The sequence below is a fragment of the Boleophthalmus pectinirostris genome, unplaced genomic scaffold (assembly GCF_026225935.1).
Source record: "Boleophthalmus pectinirostris isolate CB_2022bp ecotype Guang Dong unplaced genomic scaffold, ASM2622593v1 HiC_scaffold_19, whole genome shotgun sequence".
NCBI classification, from domain to species: domain Eukaryota; kingdom Metazoa; phylum Chordata; class Actinopteri; order Gobiiformes; family Gobiidae; genus Boleophthalmus; species Boleophthalmus pectinirostris.
Window position 1 is genome coordinate 5627087 of NW_026571140.1, and position 24709 is coordinate 5651795.

General features: G+C 41.6%; 1 protein-coding gene across 1 annotated transcript in view; it reads left to right on the forward strand.

The window, feature by feature from the left end:
• The first annotated feature begins 483 nt into the window (after window positions 1-483).
• The window catches only part of tspan4a (tetraspanin 4a), a 649126-nt gene continuing 624900 nt past the window's right edge, over window positions 484-24709 (forward strand). Inside the window, exon 1 of the mRNA XM_055154781.1 lies at window positions 484-804. Within this exon, the coding sequence (XP_055010756.1) occupies window positions 484-804 (321 nt within the window). The remainder of the gene's footprint in view (window positions 805-24709) is intronic.

A 24709-nucleotide genomic window follows, 5' to 3' on the forward strand; every position in this document is an offset into this window, starting at 1 on the left:
GAGGTGGTGGAACTTCTCAAAGAAATGAACTTTTGTATCGCAACTTCAATCAGATTAGAGTTCAACCTTTGTTAGTGTTGAAAAAACTGATAAAACCACGTTTGGTGAAAAAATGACAGCTCTAAGTTGCCAGGACACTTGGTAAAAAGAAAGTGTATTAAAAAAGCGATTGTGTATAAGAATAAAACGTTGCATATTGATTGATTGTTGATGATTTTGAGGTGGTAGAACTTCTCAACGAAATTAAGTCGTGTATCGCAGCTTGAACAGATTAGAATTCAGTCGTTGTTAGAGTTTCCACTGCACGGACTTTCTAAAATAAGCAGTTGTCTTAAAAAAAAAGTAATCGAATTTAGTTACAGAACGCATATTTTTTCATTTCATCTCATCGTTTGGCGTTAACATGGCTTTCAGATAATATCTTTAACGGAATTACGCGACTTTCCACGGACCTATAACGCTAAAACGACCACCTGTCCCACCATGAGGCGTTCGAGTACCGACGAGACCCCGTACAGGCGAAGTCCGTCCTTGGACAGTAAACCGGAAACGCCGCCCTTTACCTCTGGGTTCCACCGGTTCAGTGGGGAGTTTGAATACAAGCGTCCGCCGTTCGCTTTCGGATTCACCACCACCAAAAAGCCCCAGTCCTCCAACGGGCGCTACACTCCGGGCAAGAAGTACGTGGTGTTTTACCTGGACCTGTCCTTCATTTTTCTTCTAGAACTGCGTCGCTGCAAAATGGCAGAGGGATGCATGATGGCCCTGCGCTACGGGATGGTCTTCTTCAACCTCCTCTTCTGGGTGAGTGCATAACTTTTACTTTTACTTCTACTTCTCGCTGGTTTTGGTGCTGCTGGCGGGGGTTTTCGGAAAAGCAGAGCTGGGCGATGTATCATGGGCAGAATAATATCAGAATGGTTGTTATTTTGTTTTTCAGTTTATTTTTGTAGAGCGCGAAATCATTCCAGCAGTCGCCTCGCAGGGTTGTGGATTCAGCCAACAGAAAGTTAGAAAATGAAACTGTGAAAAAGTCATTGATCAATAATGGACAGGCAAATTCAGGCAACTCGATGTAGTAGTTTTAAAAAAAGGCTCTATAATCACAACTGAACTGAGCTGCCAGTGCTTCAAAACCCTTTCAGACCTTATTTTTTTAGTACATTTGTTCCCGCCTGGATGTTTTTCTTAAATTTGCTATTAAAGCTCCCAAATTTACCCCCAATGAAGTGTTGTACATCCTTTTTTTTCAGTACAACCTGTTATTTCACAATCTGCTGCTGTAGTTGTGTCATATGGCTGGAATAAAAGCTACAGGACCAGAAATAAAAATGAAACAACTGAAAAAAATTGAAAATAAAATTCACACAGCAAACATGTATAAACAATAGGGATGTAACAATAACCGAAATATCATGATATCGTATCATCAAAGTTCTCACAATAATATCGTGTGGACCATCACAATGTATCGAATTTCAAGTCTCTTTGCTTAAATCAGGCATGTCCAAACTATGTCCCGTGGGCCAAATGCGGCCCTCAGACAAATTTTTCATAGCCCTCAGGCTTTCAGGTCAATTGGCCCAAATTACCTTGCCAAAATTTACTTTTTATTGCAAGCTTTTTGAAAATTTACCTTGATAAAGCCAGTATTTAATAATCAGTGTGTGGTTTTAAGGATCTCAGCATGAATAAAGACTGATGGCTCATTCTAACGCGTTAAACATGCACATATTTCAATTATTCACTGTACTGAGCATCAGTCTACGGCCCTCGATCAGCCCTCTGCTTCATCTGTGTTTAGATATGTGGCCCTTGATGAAAAAAAGTTTGGACACCCCTGGCTTAAATGAAGAGTTATGGTGCAGCAATAGCTAAAAAAAAGACAGAGGGAACTACATAGACCATGATCCTTTGCTCCATTTCAAGAAGAAATAACAGTTCTAAGCACTTTTAAGTCTTAGATCTTTGGATTAAGTCTTGTCATTTTGGCATTTGGCATTTTGGTCACTTGACATTTTCGTTAATCTCCACAAAATATCACAATAAACATTGTACCGTGAGGTCCATACCGTGACGATATCGTATTGTGAGACTTGGATTTCATTACACCCCTAATAAGCAACTTTGTGGACATGAAAAAATGCTTAATTTAGGCCCTTAACTACAAAATATCACTTTATTGCCTCAAAACAAAAAGTGAAATGGCCCCATGACTTTCCTGGTGTCAATCATGGAAACAGCTGGTGTCCAGGAAACAGAGCCACATCACTTCCTGCATTTCCATGGTGTTTTTTACATTTGGATTTGTACATTTGGACTGAAATAAACCTGAAAATAAAAATAACAAGGGATGCACAATTACACTGTCCAAGATTTTCCATTTATTTGAGAAATAACTGCATTTAGAGCGTCTTTTTCAATTGTTATGAACACAGACGCTCAGAGCAGTCGACCATTTTGACTCACTACACTCTTTGGCAAAGTTTGGGCCGATCAAAATGGATAGATGGATGCCCGAAAAGCCTGAAGTCCCAGCTTTTCATGGGACAAAAAGTAAGTTTCTATCTTTTATGGTTAGAAAGTTATGCGCGATTATATAAAACATATTCCAGGTATCTTAAGCGATACTTTTGGTCTGGAAGGGTTAACCTGCAGATTGAGGCACATCCAAGTTTGTCTCATTCTCAGTTCATGGACAGGCCTCATGTGAAAGCTCAGAACCTCCAGAATTCCATCCCTGAGCTGCAGAGGCTGCACTAGCACTGACTCATGATTGTCTGCAGGTCCTGGGTTTCGGTAGTTCAGATCAGAGTGAGGCATTTTTGTTTTAAACCAGCTGGATTTCTCCCTGGGTTTGTGTGAAGTTCATACATCAAATAATAATTACCTCATATCGGGGAACACAGAATTTTAAATTAAACTCTTACACCCAGCAGAGGTAAAAATATTATAGTATGAAGTCTATAATATGTAAAAGCTGAAAAAAAGCTGACGAAAAAACAGTGTAGCCAACAAGATGATGTTTCAATGTTTTACTGTCCATAAATAATTTTCTGTACAATACTTGAACCTTTGAGACATTCAGAGCCATGTTTTTGCACACGGCTGCTGGATTGGAAAATATGATCTGTCATTATCAACAAAATCCCCAAAATAGAAATGTTAATTTTTGTCAATATCGCCCACCTCTTGTGAAAAGGCTGCAATTGTGGCTCTGTGAATGCTGTTTGCGAAATAGAACTAGAAAATGCAATGCGGTGATGGGTTTGTTGGCAGAAATGTACGTTTTATTGTTGTGTTCCTCTGCATTCTGGTCAACCTGATATTTGACTTTTGTGTTTGGTTGCAAAGCATTTTCATTTTTGAGATTAAAGGGCCCATATTACGCTATTTTCTGATCTATTTTACAATGTTGTTTCCTCATCATAAACACACCTGGATTGGGTTTGTGTTTTTAACGTGTGAATGGAACAAAACACAAGTCCAGGTCTGTTTTTGAGGAGGCTACAACTTTCGAACATGACTAAGGCTGCGTTCAGACTGCAGCCTGAAGTGACTCAAATCCGATTTTTTGGCCCCTATGTGACCTGTATCTGATCTTTTAATGACAGTCTGAATGACACAGATCCAATTTTTTCAAATGCGACCCAGGTCACTTGGATATGTGCTCCTGAAACCGATACATATCTGATCTTTTGACATGCGACTTCAGTCTGAACGGCCAAAGCGCATTCATCCGACCTACACGTTATCAGCAAGCCACAAACGTCACTATTCTGCGCTGAAGTAGGCGAAAATTGTTGAATGAACTCCATGTCACTGAAGCGAAGCACATCACCACTCACCACTCTTGGCTACGTCTCCACATCCACACGTTCCTTTCAACGGACGTCGCTGCCGCTGTCCCACAAAACACCACGGCCAAAAACCTCGTCCTTCTCCTTCTCAGTCTCCTCCTTAAAACAAGTAAGTTGTACATCTTCTGGTTCCGGTACGAAAGGAACTTTAAAATCTCCAGGTGCTCAATGCTCGCGTCCATGTTTGGACAACTTCCGTAAACACAGAGACGCTCACTGCGGTTGACGTCATCGTGTCTCCAGTGCACATGCGGGACACTTTCGGGCCGTTTACTGTTCACACTGAAGTCACATACAAGTCGCATTTAATTGGAAATGTGAACAACCTCGCAAAAACATCGGATTTCTCAAAAAAAATCAGAATTGAGCATTAAGCCCTGCAGTCTGAACGTAGCCTAAAAGCTCACAAGAGTTCATTTTGAGTAATATCGGACCTTTAACAAAGCTTCTTCTGGTGCTTAGTGTCTCCAACTTCAAACCAAGTCCAGTTGAATTTCTGAAGTCTTTTGTTGTTAATATGTACAACGTGGTTATCCCAGAGATTATCCAGCTTCTTTTTTTGTCTTTAGTATGTGTTGTGATTAGCTTACAAAGGTGGAAAAAATCACTCATCTCATGGCAATCATGCGACGCAATTGCTGGAACTTGTTTGCATCCCATAATCATTACTTGCGAGCTGTGATCTGCATAATTAGGCGAGATACGAAACCATGAATAGCGAAATTACGGCCAGTTATGTGACAAATTACTTCTCTGCATGCGTTTGAAATCTACACCCCCACACAGCCAAGAAACCACAGTGAAGAAAGTTGGTAAAATAAATGCTTTAATGGAAGCGTCTGCAGACTGAGCTCTTACTGTGTAAAAATATATCTATTTAAATGACAAATGGATATAGAGGACACATGCTGCCTGTGGTTGGTTGCAGATGGTGATGTCATGATTTTTTGTCCATTTCGTTAAAAATTCATCAGTCCACTATTCAGTTAATGCTAAAGACACCTTTTTTTTTTTTTTTTTTTTTGTGAAATCCTAATTCTTCCAAAAAAATATATGTTTTTTTTTTCAGTACATTTGTCCTCGCCTGGATTTTTTTTTCTTAAATTCACTATTAAAACTCCCAGTTTTACCCCCAGTGAAGTGTTGTACATCCTTTTTTTCAGTACAACCTGTTATTTCACAATCTGCTGCTGTAGTTGTGTCATATGGCTGGAATAAAAGCTACAGGACCAGAAATACAAATGAAAAAACTTAAAAAAACTTAAAAATAAAATTCACACAGCAAACATGTATAAACATTAGGGATGTAACAATAATGGAAATTTCGTGATATCGTATCGTCAAAGTTCTCACAATAATATCGTGGACCATCACAATATATCGAATTTCAAATTAAATCAGGCATGTCCAAACTATGTCCCATGGGCCATATGCGGCCCTCAGACAAATTTTTCTTGTCCCTCAGGCTTCCAGGTAAATTGGCCCAAATTACCTTGCAAAAAATTGACTTTTTATTGCAAGTTTTTTGAAAATGTACCTTGATAAAGCCAGTATTTCATATTTAGTGTGTGGTTTTAAGGATCTCAGCATGAATAAAGACTGATGGCTCATTCTAATGTGTTAAACATGCACACATTTCAGTTATTCACTGTACTGAGCATCAGTCTACGGCCCTTGATCGTCTGGAGGCAGCCTGAATAGAGAATCTTAAAAACGAGTCTTGTAGAGTTAAAACAGTTCTCAGACATGTCTCTTTATTGGTTCAGGTGGGTACACGTCTCCCCGATTCAAGTTGATTATTACATGATTCAGCCACAGGGCGTCTCTTTGCGTCGTCGTCTCTGGACCATCGCCCTCAGATGACGTCCCCCCATTCTGACCGTTCACAGGAAGCAGGTGCATTTATACTAGTTGCTGAGTTAGCATTTTCAGCAGAAACATACACAGCAATTTTGACCCAACACGTGTTTATCATAGATTGGTGCAACAAGTGCTTGCTTATTACTACGTAATAAAAGTGTAACAAATGTGTAATAGATGTAATTGTAATAACCGTGTAATGACTCTGTTATAACTACTATGTGTAATTAGCGGAGTTGAATATCAGAAGATCCAAGGTAAGGCTACAGGAGGGCAGGGGCAGTAAATTGAGACAGTGGGTTAGTTGAAAAATGAATAATGTGTATTATACAGGGAAAAAAGTGAGGTAACAAAATATACAGCAGCTGCAGCAAACAAAAATCAAACAACTCAATTAAATGTCCTTGCGAACCGGGTCTGTTTGCTCAGGGTGGAAAACAGACTCCAAACTACATCAGAGTCCAGTATTAGTTATGATGAGGGGGTATGATGTCCATTAAGCACAGTTGATTGTAGTTAAGTAGTGGAGGTAGCCGGAGTAGGTGGGACATAGAGGACAGGAGAGTAGCCTCCTACCAGACCAAAGTTCTTTCAAAAGGACAGTTCCTAGCTCGCCATCAAATTAAACCCAAGTTTGGGCACCTGGCCAGTTCAGTATTGTTTCAATGTATTGAAATGCCCAGCACACATGACAATGTCGCACAACGGGTCTGGTTCTTCAAGCTCTGTCCCCTGGCTTCTCTCCCACACAACTGAGGAGAGACAAGTCAGGGGACCTTTTATACTCTGAGTGATGATGTGTGATTGGATAATTGGTGAAATGAGCAGTGTGATGGGTGGTGACAAGGGTGGTGACAAGTCATGTGGAGTGGGGGAAAACCTGGGTTGGATCTGGATAACGGAATTGAATTTTACCCTGGTTACATTGGCATATGCTAAAGGTTGGAGACCCACCCTTTATCTGTCCCATAAACACTCATGGTCCATATGACATCATATCCCAACCCCACTGACACTCCAAAGTCCAGAAACATACACATCACATCAAGGATCACATCAGTGACTTCTATAATGCATGGTGAATTAACATGAATGAAATATTAAAAACACAGGGAATAAGCTCACACACCCTTAGGACCCTAAGGGAATAAATGTCCACTAAAATCATTATTCATATGTTTTCATACTTTTTTGACTAAATCCAAAGCTCTATCCCTGCTCCAATAGAAAATATGTACCGCATTTTTTGGACTATGAGGGGCACTTAAATTCCTTTAATTTTCTGATAAATCACCAGTGCACCTTATGTATTGATTCTGGTTGATTTTACTGACCTCAAACTGATTTTATGTGGTACACGGTGATCAAAAATCTGTCAAAAAGTTTGGTAAACTACAAAGCTGCACCGCTTGATGGATTGTTGGAGCATTACAGCTACTGTAGTCAGGAGCCTCGCAGAGTAAGCAAGTCACGTCCTTTAGTCCAACAGAAGCTGAACCGCATCAGCGCACAAGAAGTGAACTGTTTTTTTAGCGCTTATAGTTTACGCAAATTATTACATGTGGTTTTAAGTTTTGTTTCTGTAAAATGTAAACAGATGTGCTCAAAGCTGCATTAAACACATTATTACTGAATGTATCTTTGAGTCGTCCTCATAGGAAATAAAAAAAACAAACTTAAATGATCCACATTTACATTCATAATTCACTTTCACCAAGACAGGGAGGAAACGCCGGATGAATTATTCCACGATCTGCCGATGGATCGTGGACGCCTGGGCTAAGGATCAGTCTAAAGTGTCGTCCGTTTGTTTCACTTAATGCATTTTATAATCCCATGCACCTAATGTATAAAAATAGACGAGAGAATTCAACATTATTGATATTGCACTTTATAATCCGGTGCATGGTTATAGTCTGAAAAATACGGTATGTGTTTAAAAAAAATCTATATATATATTTGATTTTAAAAATATTTTAATAATAATTTTTATTCATTTTTAATTGTATATTTTAAATGGTTTAATATCGGTTTGAAAACTGTAGTGAAAAAAATGAACTCTAACATTGAGATATCTTCTTGAAAACTGAAGCCAGGTTATAATGGGCTGCATTTGATATGTGTCCTATGAAGCTTCAACTTTGGCTAAAATTTGAAGTTTGTGGCATTTTTAGTTTTTGTGTAGGATCAGTTTAAAATCCGTTCTGATTATGAAATGACAAGAGTGAAAATACAGTTCCTTTAACTACTGTCTGGTGTGACTTTCTGCGCTTCACTCATCATTTTATTTGCCATAGTTCTGAAGTGTGTAGATTGTCGAATTATTTTCACTTTCACATGATTCAAATCCAGATGGCATTTTGAAAGGGCGGAACACTTTAGACTTTTCAAACAGTTTTTTTTTAGAGCTGTGCGTTGTTAATAGACTCCCTTAGCACTTTCCTCTTCCCTGTACAAACAGAATAATGAAGTGTGCTGTTTCTGTCGTTAGACTGTACGCTCCTGTCTACTCTGGGAGAAATGTGTCACTGTTATTTCAACGGAAAAAGTCAGGAAAAGGTGACGAACAGGTAAAGATCACACAGGCAGGTGGAGCAAGTGTGATGGATGCCATTGGTGGTGAAGAGGAGGAGACGGAGAAGATGAGGAGGCTCGTGGTGGAGAACCGGTAGCATTAAAGTGCTCATATTACACACACCTGAAATTGTGTTTTGTTTCATTCACAAACCTTGTCATGTGGTAATACAGGAAGTGCTCCACTGTGTTTTTAAACTCCAAACACCTTCAAGAGAATCATTTGGATCATTTCAGACTTGGAATTGCTAATCTCTACTGAACATAAGGTAAAAGGAGCTGTTCGTTTAAAAACTACCATTTCATGACATCACAAGATGGAACAGAGCCTTTTGAGCTTTGGAGATATAGACAGACTACCGTATTTTCCGCAATATAGGGCGCATGGCGAGGAGAAAATTCAGTTTGTCAACGGGACAAAAGTTAGTTTAGTTGAAGATGTTTCACAGCTCATCCAAGCTGCTTCTTCAGTTCTGGTCAGACGCTGTTGGACACTTCCTTATATCTGTCTGCAGGGAGGAGCGAACTAACTACTCTGAAATGTCTACTTGTTTACAGTTTCTATTTGTAAGTTGGGCCTATTGACCTGTGCAGGGTGTGGGGTCTAATTAGCAGAACAATTCATGTTCATAATGGTGCTCCCCCACCTCTGGACCTGACCTGGCTACACCTGTTGTTCTCTTGTTTGTTTTGATTTAGGTTTGAGGATGGAGTTGTAAATAGGAGATAGATGGTGTCTGAGTCTCCATTTCTGTTTAGAGAAGGATTCTCTTTCTTAACAAAAATGGCTTCTTTCACTCCCCTCTCAAACCAATTCTTTTCTCTGCCTAAGATCTGTACCTCTCTGTCCTCAAATGAGTGGCCCGTGGCTTTTAAGTGGAGATGCACAGCAGACTGAGGTCCACTGCTGCTCTCTCGTCGGTGTTAGTACATCCTCTAGAACAATAGGACCTACCTGGATGACTGAGGGATTCTTCACACTATAGGGCACACTTAAAAGCCTTTAATTTCATCAAAAAATGACTGCGTGCCTTATGATCCAGATCACCTTATATATGAATTTATTTGGGTGTCTTAGTACGACTTTAGTGAACTACAAAGCCGCACCACTTGCAGCATTACAGCTCCCGTAGTCAGGAGCATCGTGGAGTAATACAGACTGTGATTCCTTTTGATATCAAAATGCACCTGTCAAGAGACACACTTACAACGCTCACTTTAAACTCAAGGCTGTTATAAAGTTAAAGTGCGAGCTGCGTGGGAGCAGTGGATGAGAGAAGGTGAACACACATTCACCAAGACAGGGAGACAGCGCCGAGCGACTTACGCCACGATCTGCCAACGGATCGTGGACGCCCGGGCTAAGGATCAGTATCAACTGTGGTCTGAGCTTTCACCAAGACCAGAATCATCACTGAACTGCCAGGGAACAGTAACCACACTGACTCGGATAATGATGAGAGGGATGTGGGTGTGATGGACGCCGGAATCACCCAACTGTTTGAACAATTCTGAGTTATTGTGACTACTCTAACAATTTAGCGTCTCAGTCACATGTTTACATGTTACAATTGAACAAGGATGAGAGTTATTGTGAAAGCGTTAAATAAAGTTTGACTGACTTATCCAACTGTTGTGTTTCGTTTAATGTGCCTTATAGTCCGGTGTGGTTTCTATGTAAAAAAAGTTTGAAAATAGACCATTCAATGACAATGCGCCTTATAATCCAGAGCGCCCTATAGTGTGGAAAATACGGTAATAATAAATGGTTACTCAAACAAAAACAAAACAACTCCAAGTTTTGGAAGTTTTGGGGACATAACAACATTATAATATCGCTTAAAAACTCATAAGAGTCAGTTTAATGTAGAAGGATCTTTAATACACTTTTGGCAAACATTTTCAAAACGGTAACACGGTGATCTAAATACACAATGAAAAAAAAACTCGTCATTCCTTCGTGGGTCTGTGCCATTTGTTGTTTTGAATTTTAAAAAGAACGAAAAACAATAAAATGGGAAAATAGTTTGTGATTTCATTATTCCATTTTATTGTCAAACAAAACAACACATTTTGACCTCTGTCATTGTGCCTATTTCAGTTTGGATATTTTATTCTCTGGTTTATTTGCCCTGAAAGTTCTGCAGCTTGAAGAACTTATCGGAAAAATCATTGCAGTTTCGTGGACAAGTCGTTATTGAACTCCATGATGACAAACAGGAAGCAGTGAGGCTTTGTTCTCCTTTGTTCAGTCGACTCCACAGAACTATAATACAAATCATTTTTATTATAGATCCATGGATGACACTGAATTCACTCATGGCACAATAAGCAGCAGAACTTCCAGGGCAAATAAACCAGAGAAAATAAAATATTAAAATTGAAATAGGTATGATTTGGTTTGTGTACCATTTGTTTTTTTGAATTTCAGTTAAGAACTAAAAACAATAAAATGGGAAAACAGTTTATTTCATTTTTTCCGTTTTAGTGTCAAAAAAAAAAAAAAAAAAAAAAAAAAAAAAAAAAAAAAAAGATTTTGACCTCTATTTCCAGTATTTAATTTAAAGTTTTTTTCAAATCCATCAATCAAAACACAGTCTCGTGCCTATTTTTCAATTTTGATATTTTATTCTCTCTGGTTTATTTGCCCTGGAAGTTCTGCTATTAGAAGGACTTACCTGAAAAATCACTGCAGTTTCGTGGAAAAACATGTCTCTTCTTTTATAGTGAACCATTTACTTTCACGTCAGAAAGTCATTGTTGAACTTTATGATGAAAAACAGGAAGCAAAATAGTTAATATAATAAAAATAGTTTTTATTATAGATCCATGGTTGACACTGAATTCACATGCGACACAATAAACAGCAAAACTTCTGGGGCAAATAAATCAGACAAAATAAAATATCAAAATTGAAATAGGCATGATGGGTTTGTGAACCATTTGTTCTTTTGAATTTCAATTAAGATCGAAAAACAATAAAATGAGAAAACACTGTTATTTCATTATTTTGTTTTAAAAAATAAAAAAACAGACTTCAACCTCTATTTCCAATATTTAATTTAAAGTTTATTTCAAATTCACCAATCAAAACACAGTCTCGGTGCCTATTTTAACTTGGATATTTTATTTTCTCTGGTTTATTTGCCCCGGAAGTTCTGCTATTAGAAGGACTTACCTGAAAAATCATTGCAGTTTTGTGGGCAAATATGTCACATTTACTTTCATGTCTTAGAAAGTCATTGTTGAACTCCATGATGAGAAACGGGAAGCGACGAGGCCATAAACTCTCCTTTGTTCAATGACTCCATAGAACTATAATACAAATAGTTTTTATTATAGATCCATGGTTGACACTGAATTCACTTGCGGCGCACTAAGCAGCAGAACTTCCATGACCTATAAACCAGAGAAAATAAAATAACAAAACTGAAATAGGCCTGAAGGGTCCATGTACCATTTAACAGTTTATTTCATTTTTCCATTTTAGTGTCAAACAAAAAACTGATTTTGACCTCTAGTTCCAGTATTTAATTTAAAGTTTATTTCAAATCAACCAATCAAAACACAGTCTCGTGCCTATTTTAACTTGCATATTTTATTCTCTCTGGTTTACTTTCTTTTCTTAGAAAGTCGTTGTTGAACTCCATGACGACAAACAGGAAGAATAGTTTTAATTATAGATCCATGTTTGACACTGAATTCACTCGCGGTGTGCTAAGCAGCAGAACTCCCATCAGAATAAAATAACAGAGAATAAAATATCAGAATTGAAATAGGCACAATGGGTTTGTGAACCATTTGTTCTTTTGAATTTCAGTTAAGAACGAAAAACAAAATGAGAAACAGTTTGTTATTTCATTATTTCGTTTTATGGTCAAAATATTAAAAAATACAGATGTTGACCTCTATTTCCAGTATTTAATTTAAAGTTTATTTCAAACCCACCAATCAAAAAACAGTCTCATGCCTTTTAATTGGATATTTTATTCTTTCTGGTTTATTTGTCCCGGAAGTTCTGCTGCTAGAAGGATTTACCTGAAAAATCATGTTGTCTTCTTTTATAGCAACGAGTTGACTTTCTCTTCTTAGAAAGTCATAGTTGAACATTTGTTCTTTTGAATTTCAATTAAAATAAAAACACAGTCAAATAAGGAAACTGTTTGTTATTTCATTATTTTGTTTTAGAGTCAAAATAAAAAGCAGATTTCGACCTCTATTTCCAATAACAAATCAAAAAATGCCTATTTTAATTTAGATTTTTTAATTCTCTCTGGTTAATTTGCCCTGGATGTTCTGCTGCTGTGTCAACCATGGATCTATAATAAAAACTATTTTTATTATAATTCTATGACGCCAACTGAACAAAGGAGAGTTTATCGCTGCTTCCTGTTTGTCGTCATGGAGTTCAACAATGACTTTCTTAGTCTATGTTCAAACTGCAGCCAGAAGTGACCCTATGTGACCTGTATCTGATCTTTTAATGACCCAGGACACTTGGATATGTGCTCCTAAAACTGATACATATCTGATCTTTTGACATGCGACTTCAGTCTGAACGGCCAAAGTGCATTCAACCGACCTACACATTATCAACAAGCCACAAACGTCACTATTCTGCGCTGAAGTCGGCGAAAATTGTTAATGAACTCCGTGTCACTGAAGTGAAGCACATCACCACTCACCACTCTTGGCTACGTCTCCACATCCACACGTTCCTTTCAACAGAAGTTGCTGCCGCTGTCCCACAAAACACCACGGCCAAAAACCTCGTCCTTCTCTTTCTCAATCTCCTCCTTAAAACAAGTAAGTTGTTCATGTTCTGGCTCCGGTACGAGAGGAACTTTAAAATCTCCAGGTGCTCAATGCTGCGTCCATGTTTGGACAACTTCCATAAACACAGAGCACGCTCACTGCGGTTGACGTCGTCGTGTCTCCAGTGCACATGCGGGACAGTTTCGGGCCGTATACTGTTCACACTGGAGTCACATACAAGTCACATTTAATTGGAAATGTGAGCGACCTCGGAAAAACATCGGATTTCACAAAAAAATCGGAATTGAGCGTTAAGCCCTGCAGTCTGAACGTAGCCTAAGACGTGAAAGTAAATGCGACATGTTTGTCCACAAAACTGCAACGATTTTTCAGGCAAGTCCTTCTAGCTGCCGAAGTTCTGGGACAAATAAACCAGAAAGAATAAACTATCCAAATGAAAAAAGATATGATGAAATAAAGTTTAAATTAAATATTGGAAATTGAGGTTGAAATCAGTTTTTTGTTTGACACTAAGATGGAAAAATAACTGTTTTTTGAAATCCAAAAAAAAACGAATGGTACACAGACCCACATGGACCATTTGTGGCTCTGGTATCGGTTCAGTATCGGCATCTCCGGCTCCGGCAGCGGGAGGCCGAGGATGACCAGGGTGACGAGGATGACGAGGATGACGAGGATGACTCACCGGCATAAACGATCGCTTCAGCTTTGTTTCAAAAGGTCCGGTCCGGCCACTTGACCCCGTGTGACATCCCGTTTGTCTTCAGTTTGAGCCGTGTACTCATCTCTTCTCGTCGTAAACACCGCGCTCGTTCGCTGATTGGATCTTCATTGTGCTCTTCGTCCACACGGTCCGTTATCAGCGCCGGACACCAAACGAACGACACTCACGCTCGTCGCCAAACGCAAGAGACGAGCGAGACGAGGCCGGTGTTTGTACTGACTTGTTTGAAGAGGGGGAGGAGGAGGAATGAGAGAAGAGGAGGAGAGGAATAAGGAAGGGAGAGATGTAGGGAGCAGAGGAGAGGAGGAAGCAGAGGAGATGAGAGGAGGAAGCAGGAGAGGATGAAGCAGAGGAGATAATGGAGCAGAGGAAGCAGAGGCAGAGGAGAGGAGAGGAGGAGAGGAGAGGAGAGGAGGAAGCAGAGGAGAGGAGAGGAGGAAACAGAGAAGATGAGAGGAGATGAGAGGAGGAGGAAGCAGAGGAGAGGAGGAGGAAGCAGAGGAGAGAGAGGAAGAAGAGAGAGGAGAGAGGAGAGGAGAGGAGAGAGGAGAGGAGAAGCAGAGGAGAGGCAGAGGAGATGAGGAAGGAGGAGAGGAAGCAGAGAAGAGAGGAAGCAGAGAGAGGAAAGAGGAGAGGAAAGGAGAGAGGGAGGAAAGGAGGAAGCAGAGAAGAGAGAAGAGGAGGAAGCAGAGGAGAGGAAGGAGGAGGAGAGGAGGAGAGGAAGCAGAGAGAGAGGGAAGCAGGAGGAAGCAGAGGAGAGAGAGGAAGAGGAGAGGGAGGAAGAGGAGGAAGCAGAGGAGATAAGGAGCAGAGGAGAGGTGGAACGTAGAGGAGAGGAGGAAGGAGAGGAGATAAGGAAGCAGAGGAGATGAAAGGAGGAAGCAGAGAAGATGAGAGGAGGAGGAAGTAGAGGAGAGGAGGAAGCAGAGGACAGGAGGAAGCAGAGAGATGAGAGGAGGAAGCAGAGGAGATAAGGAAGAAGAGGAGAGGAAAGGAGGAAGCAGAGAAGATGAGAGGAGGAAGCAGAGGACAGGAGAAAGCAGAGAGGAGAGGAGGAAGTAGAGGAGATGAGAGAAGGAGGCAGAGCAGAGGAGATGAGGAAGCAGAGGAGAGGAGCAGAGAGAGCAGAGGAGATGAGGAAGCAGAGGAGAGGAGGAAGCAGAGGAGATGAGAGGAGGAAGAAGAGAAGATGAGAGGAGGAGGAAGCAGAGGAGATGAGGAAGCAGAGGGGAGAGAAGGAAGCATACGAGAGGAGAGGAGGAAGCAGAGGGGAGGAAGAAGCAGAGGAAAAGAGGAAGCAGACGAGAGGAGTGGTAAGAGAGAGGAAAGGAGAGATGAGAGGAGGAAAAGGCAGAGGCAATGTGAGTACAAGAAAGAGTGAGAGAGCAGAGGAGAGGAGGAGGAAATGAAGGAGAAGAAGATGAGAAAGAGGGATGAGAGTAGGAGAGAGCAGAGGAGAGAAGGAGGGATATTCACATATGGGAAGAATGAATGAGGAGGAGAGGATTGAGAGAAGAGGAGGAGGGAAATAAAGAAGGGAGAGATGTAAGGAGCAGGTGGGAGGAGGAAACAGGATGAGTGGGAGGAGTAGGAGGGAGGAAGCAGAGGAGAGGAGGAGGATAAAGAGAGGGAGGAGGAAAAGGCAGAGGTGGTGAGAGTACAGGAGAGAGAAGAGGAGAAGAGGTGGGAAAACAGATGAGAGTAGGAGGAAGAGAGCAGAGGAGAGGAGGAGGGAGAGATGGAGGATGGAGAAGAGCAGAGGAGAAAGGAGGAGGGATAGAGCAAGAGAGCAAAGGAGAGGTAACGGAAGAGAAAGAAGTAGAGCAGACGAGGGGAGGAGAGAGAGAAGAAGGCGGAAGAGAAGAGGAGGAAAGGAGAGGGAGAGGGAGGGAGGGAGCAGAGCGGAGGAGGGAAAGAAAGAAGGGAGAAAAGGAGAGGGTGAAGAGGAGGTGAGTGCAGGAGAGAAGGAAAGAGAAGAGGTGGGAAAAGAGATGAGAGTAGGAGGACGAGCGCAGAGGAGAGGAGGAGGGAAAAGACAGAGGTGAAAAAGAGGAAAAGAAGAAGAGGAGGAGGGAGAGCGAAGAAAAGCGAAAAAGAAATGCGGAGGAAGAGAAGGATAGAAGGAGGGAGAAAAGGCGGGCAGTTGAGGAGGAGGGAAGAGAGGAGGAGGGAAAGAAGGAGAGAACAGAAGTAGGGAGGGAGAGAAGGAAAGAGGAGAAGGAGGGAAAGAAGGTACGAGAAGAGGAGGGAGAGAAGGAGAGAGCAGAGGAGGAGGGAAAGGAGGAGAGAGGAGGAGGAGGAGGGAGAGGAGGAGAGGAGAGAGGAGGAGGAGCAGAGGAGGAAGTAAGGACGGAGTGAAGGAAAGAATTTGAAGGAGGGAAAGAAGGTAATAGGAGAGGAAGGAGGGAAAGGAGAGGAAGAGGAGAGGAGTGAGGAAACAAAGAAGGGAAGAGAGGACGAAGGAAAGAATGAAAAAGGGGAAATGAGGGAAGAAGAAAGCAGAGGAAAGAAGAAAGAGTGAGTGTAGAAGAGAAGACAGAACGTGTGTGAAGCGGCTGAGTGGGTGTGAGCTGTGTGTTGTGTGCTGTTGTGTGTGCTGTTGTGTGTGTGTTGTGTGTGTGTGTTGTGTGTGTGTGTTGTGTGTGCTGTTGTGTGTGTGTGTGTTGTGTGCTGTTGTGTGTGTGTGTGTGTGTGTGTGTGTGTGTGTGTGTTGTGTGTGTGTGTGTGCTGTTGTGTGTGTGTGTGTGTTGTGTGCTGTTGTGTGTGTGTGTGTGTGTTGTGTTGTGTGTTGTGTGTGTAGTGTGTTGTGTGTGTGTGTGTGTGTGTGTGTGTGTTGTGTGTGTGTTGTGTGTTGTGTGTGTGTGTGTGTGTGTGTGTGTGTGTGTGTGTGTGTGTGTGTGTGTGTGTGTGTGTTGTGTGTGTGCTGTGTGTGTGTGTGTATGTGTGTGTGTGCTGTTGTGTGTCATGTGTTGTGTGTTGTGTGGAGTGGGTGAATGCTTCATTGTGTGTTGTGTGCTGTTGTGGTTGTGTGTGTTGTGTGTGTGTGTGTGTGAAGTGGTGTTCATTGTGTGTTCTGTGCTGTTGGGTGCTGTTGTGTGTTGTGTCTTGTGTGTGTTGTGTGTTGCTGTGTGCTGTATGTTGTGTATTGTTGTGTTGTTGTGCGTTGTGTTCTTGTTTGTGTTGTATGTTGTGTGTTGTTGTGTGTTGTGTGCTGTTGTGTGTTGTATGTTGTTGTGTGTTGTATGTTGTGTGTTGTTGTGTGTTGTATGTTGTGTGCTGTTGTATGTTGTGTGCTGTATGTTGTGTGTGTGTGTGTTGTTGTGTGCTGTACGTTGTGTGTTGTTGTGTGTTGTGCGTTGTGTGTTCTTGTGTGTGTTGTGTGTTGCTGTGTGCTGTATGTTGTGTGTTGTTGTGTGTGTTGTGCGTTGTGTGTTCTTGTGTGTGTTGTGTGTTGCTGTGTGCTGTACGTTGTATGTTGTGTGTTGTTGTGCGTTGTGTGTTCTTGTGTGTGTTGTGTGTTGCTGTGTGCTGTACATTGTGTGTTGTTGTGTTGTTGTGTTGTTGTGCGTTGTGTGTTCTTGTGTGTGTTGTGTGTTGCTGTGTGCTGTACGTTGTATGTTGTGTGTTGTTGTGTTGTTGTGCGTTGTGTGTTCTTGTGTGTGTTGTGTGTGGAGTGGGCGTACTCTTCATTGTGTGTACATATTTGCAGGTTTGTCTGTGAGTAAAAGGTCGGCGTGTGGAACAGCGGCTCAGGCTCTGGAGTCATTCACCAGCGTTTCAAAGGTGCAATAGGTTTATTTCCCTCAAATGTTCCACAGTATAAAAAGACACACATTCAAAAGATCTATTTGTGATGCCACCTGCAGAGCCAGAGCAGAAAAACAGAGAGAGTTTGGAGGAGGGTAGAACAGCGACATGACTGTTTACATGTTTCCTGAAGGAGTCTTTGCCGTGGTCTGTGGAAATATCTCTGTGTCTGCGGGTTTCAGACAACTCACACAAAACTAGGGTTAAGGTACTTTTTATTTTCCTCTTTGGCATTTGACCCATGTTTCAGTGCAGTGTCTAGTGCTCACACTTTTTCAGCATACGAGCTACTTACAAAATGTCCAAGTCAAAATGATCTACCTAATACAAAGCAAACTGCACTGAAACACTCTGTGCCCCTTTTTTGGACCCTCACCCACAGTTTGAGAACCTTCTTTTAAGAGAACTTCCTCTGGGACTTTACACAAAACTGTGAAAAAAGTGAAGGAAGATTTTTAAACCTGTTTTTTAAAGTTCCAAACTGAAGTCGCATTCTTTTCTGATTTTGCAGTGATATTTACCAGCCTCTGCACGTTTACCAAACCAAACGCACATCGTGACAAACACAGATGCATTTGTGCACTTTTGTTAGACAAACTTCAGCCAAATGTGGCAGTAGGTCTGTTCTGTAGATCTGCTTTATGCTGTAGACCTGCTTTGTGCCAACACTGGAACACAAATTTAGGTTTTTGCTTCACGTTTGGTCTTGCTCTTCTAATCAGCGCACTGTGGGAGGGGCTTGTGTTCGCTGTACGCAGGAAGGAACGAGAGCGTGAAAAGGCGAGGGGCGGCGTGCTGACGTGAGGCAGATGGACAGGTAGGATGTTTAGGAAGTTGAACCTGCCCTGTGATGCACGCTGGTACACGAGGACACACGCTGTTGCAGACGAGCCGTGCATAGGGAGTGTGTGTGTTTGTGATGCGCCGTAGAGTCTCCGCGGGTTTCAAATGAGCGCACAGGCTGCACTGACACACCCCACACGCTCCTGCACCCGCTACAAGTTTATTACCAACAGCAGCGGCCGTAATGAAATATGATCACACTTGTTGAGTGTCAGACCTTGAGTGAGAGACAAGACCGAGTCCAAACGCGAGTCCGAGAGAAGTACTAAGACACAGCGATCTACACACACGACCTTGGCGATCGACTGGTAGATCGAGATCGACGTATTGTGCCCCCCTGATCTAGGGCGTCTCCTCATGAGAAGTGGGCAGGAGTTGCATGGCGATCTGTGCTGCAGGTTTTGGGTTTATTGGGAAGGAAATCACCCAGACACAGAGAGAATATGCAAACCCCCAAGCCCAAGGGACCCGGGGATCAAACCCAGAACCTTGTTGCTGTGATACATGAGTGCTACCCACTGAGCCACAGTGCCCTCATGTGTTCTTGTGAGTGTTTTTGTTTACTGACAGCATCAAACATGGTATTACAAAATTGTTTGCAATTGTCAGGACATTTCAAAACTGGTTCTTACTGTATTAACTTATATTATACTTATACTTATATATATTACAAAATAATACTATGACCTGACTAACTCCACTCACACCATTTACTGTTCTATTATTATTATTGTACTACTATTACTAGTTTAAATAAAACATAACGGACAATGTGAAGTGTTTGTAGTTTGGTATTGATTTTGCACATTGCTTAATAAGATCACAAGGTTATGATTTAAAAAAGAAATAGCTGAGTTTAATGTGGATGTGCCAAAAAAGCACCTGTTCATTTAAGTGATATCTTGTAGACTTTTGCCCATTCAAAAGATATACTATTATGATTTGAATTGTTATTTGCTATGGCAACCGTGCTAGATTTTCAGCTCTCTGAAACCCACAGACAACACTGCACTATATGAGAAAAAGAACAATATTTGATATGGCTTGTATTGCAATAACAATATTATTGTGATATTTGAGTATACTCTTTGACACAGTAAGTTTGGTTTGCTTACAAAATACCCTACATTTGTATCATAGACTGTATAAAAGAAGAGGTCTAAGCGAGAGTACCGTCACCTGCAGCGTTCAATGTCGCTCAAATGAGGCTCGCGATGCTCACGGTTAAAGGAGCGAATCTGGAGCCAGGCTCTGTGTTATGAATAGGATTTTTTTAATGGATAAAATAGTGAAAAAATACAATAAAATTCAGGGGATCATGCATTGCAGGTTAATATGAACATTTGGACTGCAGCAGTTACAGAGAGAGGAGCCACAATATTAAGTCAGTTGGAGCCAGAGTCAGAAGGAGCCAGAAGAGCCTCCTGGAGAACTTCCTATATGGCACAGGGCGGCTACAGCGTTAGCCATGTCCACTCATATATACAGTCTATGATTTGTATTAGGTGTAGAACTTGTATGTTATTGCAATTAAGTTTGATCAATATTAAAAAAGTCAAAAAGTAAGCTTTCCTGAATAGCTTTAGAATGATCTTGACCTGTATCAGAACAAGTAGAAGTGCATATTAGGGCTGCAACTAATGATTATTTTCTTATTTATTAATCTAACAAAAAAATCTTCAATTAATAGACTTATCTATCGACTATTTTTTGATTAATCAGCTAATTAAATGATCACTTTTTATGAATTTCTAGAGCGATTTGTTAAAAATTTTCCATATAGATTGTTGTTTTTATTAGTTAGACTAATAAAAAGTGTATTTTGTCTTTGTCCATGTTGCTGTGCAGTCCACACTGTGCCCGTATACAGTCCAGGTTCTGCCCCTATACAGTCCATGTTATACCCGTATACACTCCACTTTGCACCCATATACACTCCACTTTGCACCCATATACACTCCACTTTGCACCCATATACACTCCACGTTGCGCCCGTATACAGTCCAGACTACGTCCATATACAGCCCACGTTGCGCCCGTATACAGCCCACGTTGTGCCCGTATACAGCCCACGTTGTGCCCGTATACACTCCACGTTGCGCCGCATACAGTCCACTTTGCGCCCGTATACAGCCCATGTTGCGCCCATACAGTCCACTTTGCGTCCGTATACAGCCCATGTTGCGCCTGTATACAGTCCACGTTGCGCCTGTATACAGTTCACGTTGCGCCCGTATACAGTCCAGATTGCGTCCGTATACAGCCCACGTTGCGCCCGTATACAGCCCACGTTGCGCCCGTATACAGTTCACGTTGCGCCCGTATACAGTTCACGTTGCGCCCGTATACAGCCCACGTTGCGCCCGTATACAGTTCACGTTGCGCCCGTATACAGTCCATGTTATGCCCGTATACAGTCCACGTTGCGCCCGTATACAGCCCAGATTGCGCCTGTATACAGTCCACGTTGCGCCCGTATACAGCCCACGTTGCGCCCGTATACAGTTCACGTTGCGCCCGTATACAGTCCATGTTATGCCCGTATACAGCCCACGTTGCGCCCGTATACAGTTCACGTTGCGCCGTATACAGTCATGTTGCCCGTATACAGTTCACGTTGCGCCCGTATACAGTCCACGTTGCGCCCGTATACAGTTCACGTTGCGCCCATATACAGTCCATGTTATGCCCGTATACAGTCCACGTTGCGCCCGTATACAGCCCAGATTGCGCCTGTATACAGTCCACGTTGCGCCCGTATACAGCCCAGATTGGTCCTGTACTCTTTTGATGATCTATTGTGTGTTTTGCACATGCCCTGCTGCTTTACCACATGGATGTCCAGAGTGTGTTTATTCCTATTACACCTGACACATTGATTAAAAACTCGTCTCTAAAGGTGACGCACCGCTTTACAGCTGTCCACGTTTTATCCGAGTCGCCGTCGTTGATTATTTTGACGAAACATTGCAGCTCTGGAGCACATACGGCCTGGACAAACGAGGGTGTACACAGATAGAATCCCACACAGTAATACAAAACAAAGTACTACCATTTAATTCTTCATCGTGGTATTGGAATCAGTTTTGAGTTTTGAGTTTGAAGTTTTTGTACCAGGCACTAGTTGCAGTATATTTACCTGCACTATCGAATACTGTCCAACCCCTAAACGTGTGAATGCCTGTTCTCTGTTTTGACATATAGAATTGGTGCGTATCCAGGCCTATACTTCCACGTCCTCCCCGCTGGTCCGGCTCTCTCCCCTGCCTCTCGTCTCCCCTCCAGCAGCAGCAGGAGCGGCTCTGTTCTGGTGATTGCATCTGTTTGCCTTGGGGATGTTTGAGCTCTGCTGTGCTTCCCGACGTCGATCTATAATGTCAATCGTAGCGAGCGTTTTCATTCTGCCTTTGAAGAATATGGCTGCAGCCCTCACATCTCCACACCTCCACACCTCCATGGCAGCTGTCTGGATCAGTCTGGATTTGCGCGCTGTGGTTTAAAGTTGCGTTGTGTAACTTTTGCGGTGGAGGGTCCGTCACCTGCTTGTCTACGTGGAGATATTGTCCTGTGGTATAACGTTACACACATCCATCTAAGAATTCATTACTGGTGTTTTGATTGTGAAAAAACACATTCATTTCTTCTGTGAATAGGGGCGATTTTCCACAGATCTGAACAGTAATGTAGTGTAGTGCTGTAAGCTATACTCTGGAACATTCTAGACAAGGACTCTCCAACATTTTGCGTCCAACGAGCTGCCTTTACAAAACTAAAATGCCACACAGAGCTACTCATTTTAGCAGCCGCAAGAAATTACTAATGATAAGATCCACAGCGCTACATGGGAACAGTTTGAGGCCTATAAAACATACACCATTAACCATTTATTAATACAAAAAGTAAAGTTAGGCATGACAATTATACATTTCAATCAAATTTTAGGTAATTATAATTCAAAAATTCTTGGGTGAGCTATTTGGAAGGAGGTGGAGAGCTACTGGTTCTAGACAAAGCTGTAACATTTCCATGGAGACAAGCAAGTGGCGAACCCTCCACCAGAAAAGTGGTGCAATGCACCTTTAAGGGGGCATTTTCCCCAAAATCCCTTAGACCTGGTTTTAGTCCTAGTTTGGACTTGGTTTATACCTGGTTTCAGTCCTGTTTCAGTCCTGGTTTATACCTAGTTTAGACCTGGTTTTAGTCCTGGTTTGTTTCTGGTATAGACCTGGTTTATACTTAGACCTGGTTTTAGTCCTGGTTTAGTCCTGGTTTAGTGCTTGTTTAGTTCTGGTTTAGTCTTGGTTTAGTCCTAGTATAGTTCTGGTTTAGACCTGGTTTAGACCTTGTTTAGACTTGGTTTTAGTCCTGCTTTTAGTCCTGGTTTAGTGCTTGTTTAGTTCTGGTTTAGTCTTGGTTTAGACCTGGTTTTAATCCTGCTTTTAGTCTTGTTTAGTCCTGGTTTTAGTCCTGCTTTTAGTCCTGGTTTAGTGCTTGTTTAGTTCTGGTTTAGTCTTGGTTTAGACCTGGTTTAGTCCTGGTTTAACTTCTAGTTTTAGTTCTAGTTTAGAGGCGTGGCCCACGCTGTGTACGGGGCGTATACAAGGCAGAAAACGTAACATGTCCAGATGTGGACTGTTATTTCTCTCCAGTGGCTCTTTGGCGCCCCCCAGAGGAGGCAGGCCTCACCTATTGAAAACCGCTGGTCTACGGATGTGCATATGTGACAAGTTGATAATCCAAATGTCTGTTATGATACATAATTCAGACTTTTTTAACTACTTTTCCAAATTGTTATTTCATATTTTTGGAGATCTACTGATACTTTTTTCTTGGCTGATAATGATAATATAATGTTAACATCTAACATATAATGCTTAGAATCCAGAGCAACCAATGACTGATAAGATATACGCTCTGTAATTTGACAATTCTAGGGCTGAATTTCTCCAAATGATTCTAGTGAAGCTGTAAGGAGTTTAAAAACACACTTCCTGTATGAGCACATGACATCACAAGGTGGAACAGGGCGTTTGAACACATCCTAAATCTGCAGGATTTGTGTGTTAAACATGTGAAGAAAAAAACTCCAGGTCTGTTTGTGATGAGGAAACATAACATAGATCAGAAAATACTATACGGCCCTTTAAGTTGGAGGTAACTACCGTAGGCAACAGGTACAGAGAGGCTGCATCTCATTTCTCTTTCCTCGCTTCCTTCTCCTTGATCCCTCTCCTCGATCCTCCATTTTCCATCTGTCAATCAAATGAGTCGTCCTATTAAGTGTTGTCCCAAAGAAAACCACGGAAGGAAGGAGTAAACACGAGAGAGGCTTCAGGAGCCGACACCAGATAAAAGAATCAAACTTTATTGGTCTCGGCGAGGAGTTTATATCCTCTCTCCTCGCTGCGTCTCCTCTGCGGACGGGACCTCTTCGCCCTTTCCTGAAGAATCGAGGAGAAGGACGCGAGGAAAGAAAAATGAGACGCTGCTAGTGCTGACGTAAACAGCTCTACTTTACATTTATTTAATTACAGGTGGTTTTACAGCTCAAAATTACCTAGAAAAACAGAATTCCGACTGTGAGCGTGGTCGCCTTTCCACAAATCTGACCTGTAACTTGGTTTAGTTTGGTCTCCATGAAAATAAAAAGGTTTAACACCATTCTCTGAAACATTCCAGACAAATCAATGCACCTTTTTTACGTTTTCTTTTGGGTCTATCTCATGCAACGCGATATCTAAAGGCCAAGCAGCAGGATCAATAAAAGGACATACAGTTTTCTTTTTAGACCTTCACTGAAATTGCTTTGGAATAGAGCGTCGCTGATTGTACGGTATTTTTGTATCAGTGTTTCCATTCTGAATCTTCTCGTGTGTTAGTAACAAGGTCCATTATCCAAGACTCTGTTGCCAGGTTCACACTCTGCCTCTGTCCCCACAAGTCACACTGAGAAGGTGGGTGAAAGAATACGAACAATTTCTGGTTTGTTTTCTTTCATTAGAGGTCTAAACTACCAGCTTATTTTGCACTCCTTCAAACCATTACATTGTCTAAGTAATGACCACCTTTGTGCGTTTAAAGACTCTCTACTTAATTTTTGCTGAACGGTTTGTAGTGGTTCGAACTTTTAACTTCTGTTACTTAATGCTTTTCTTCATGGAGATGTTTGACAGTGGCCACGTTTTCATGATGTTTGAAATTAAAATATTCCCCTTCAAATTTACATGGAAATAATAATTCTGAATTGAGGTTTGCATGGAAAACA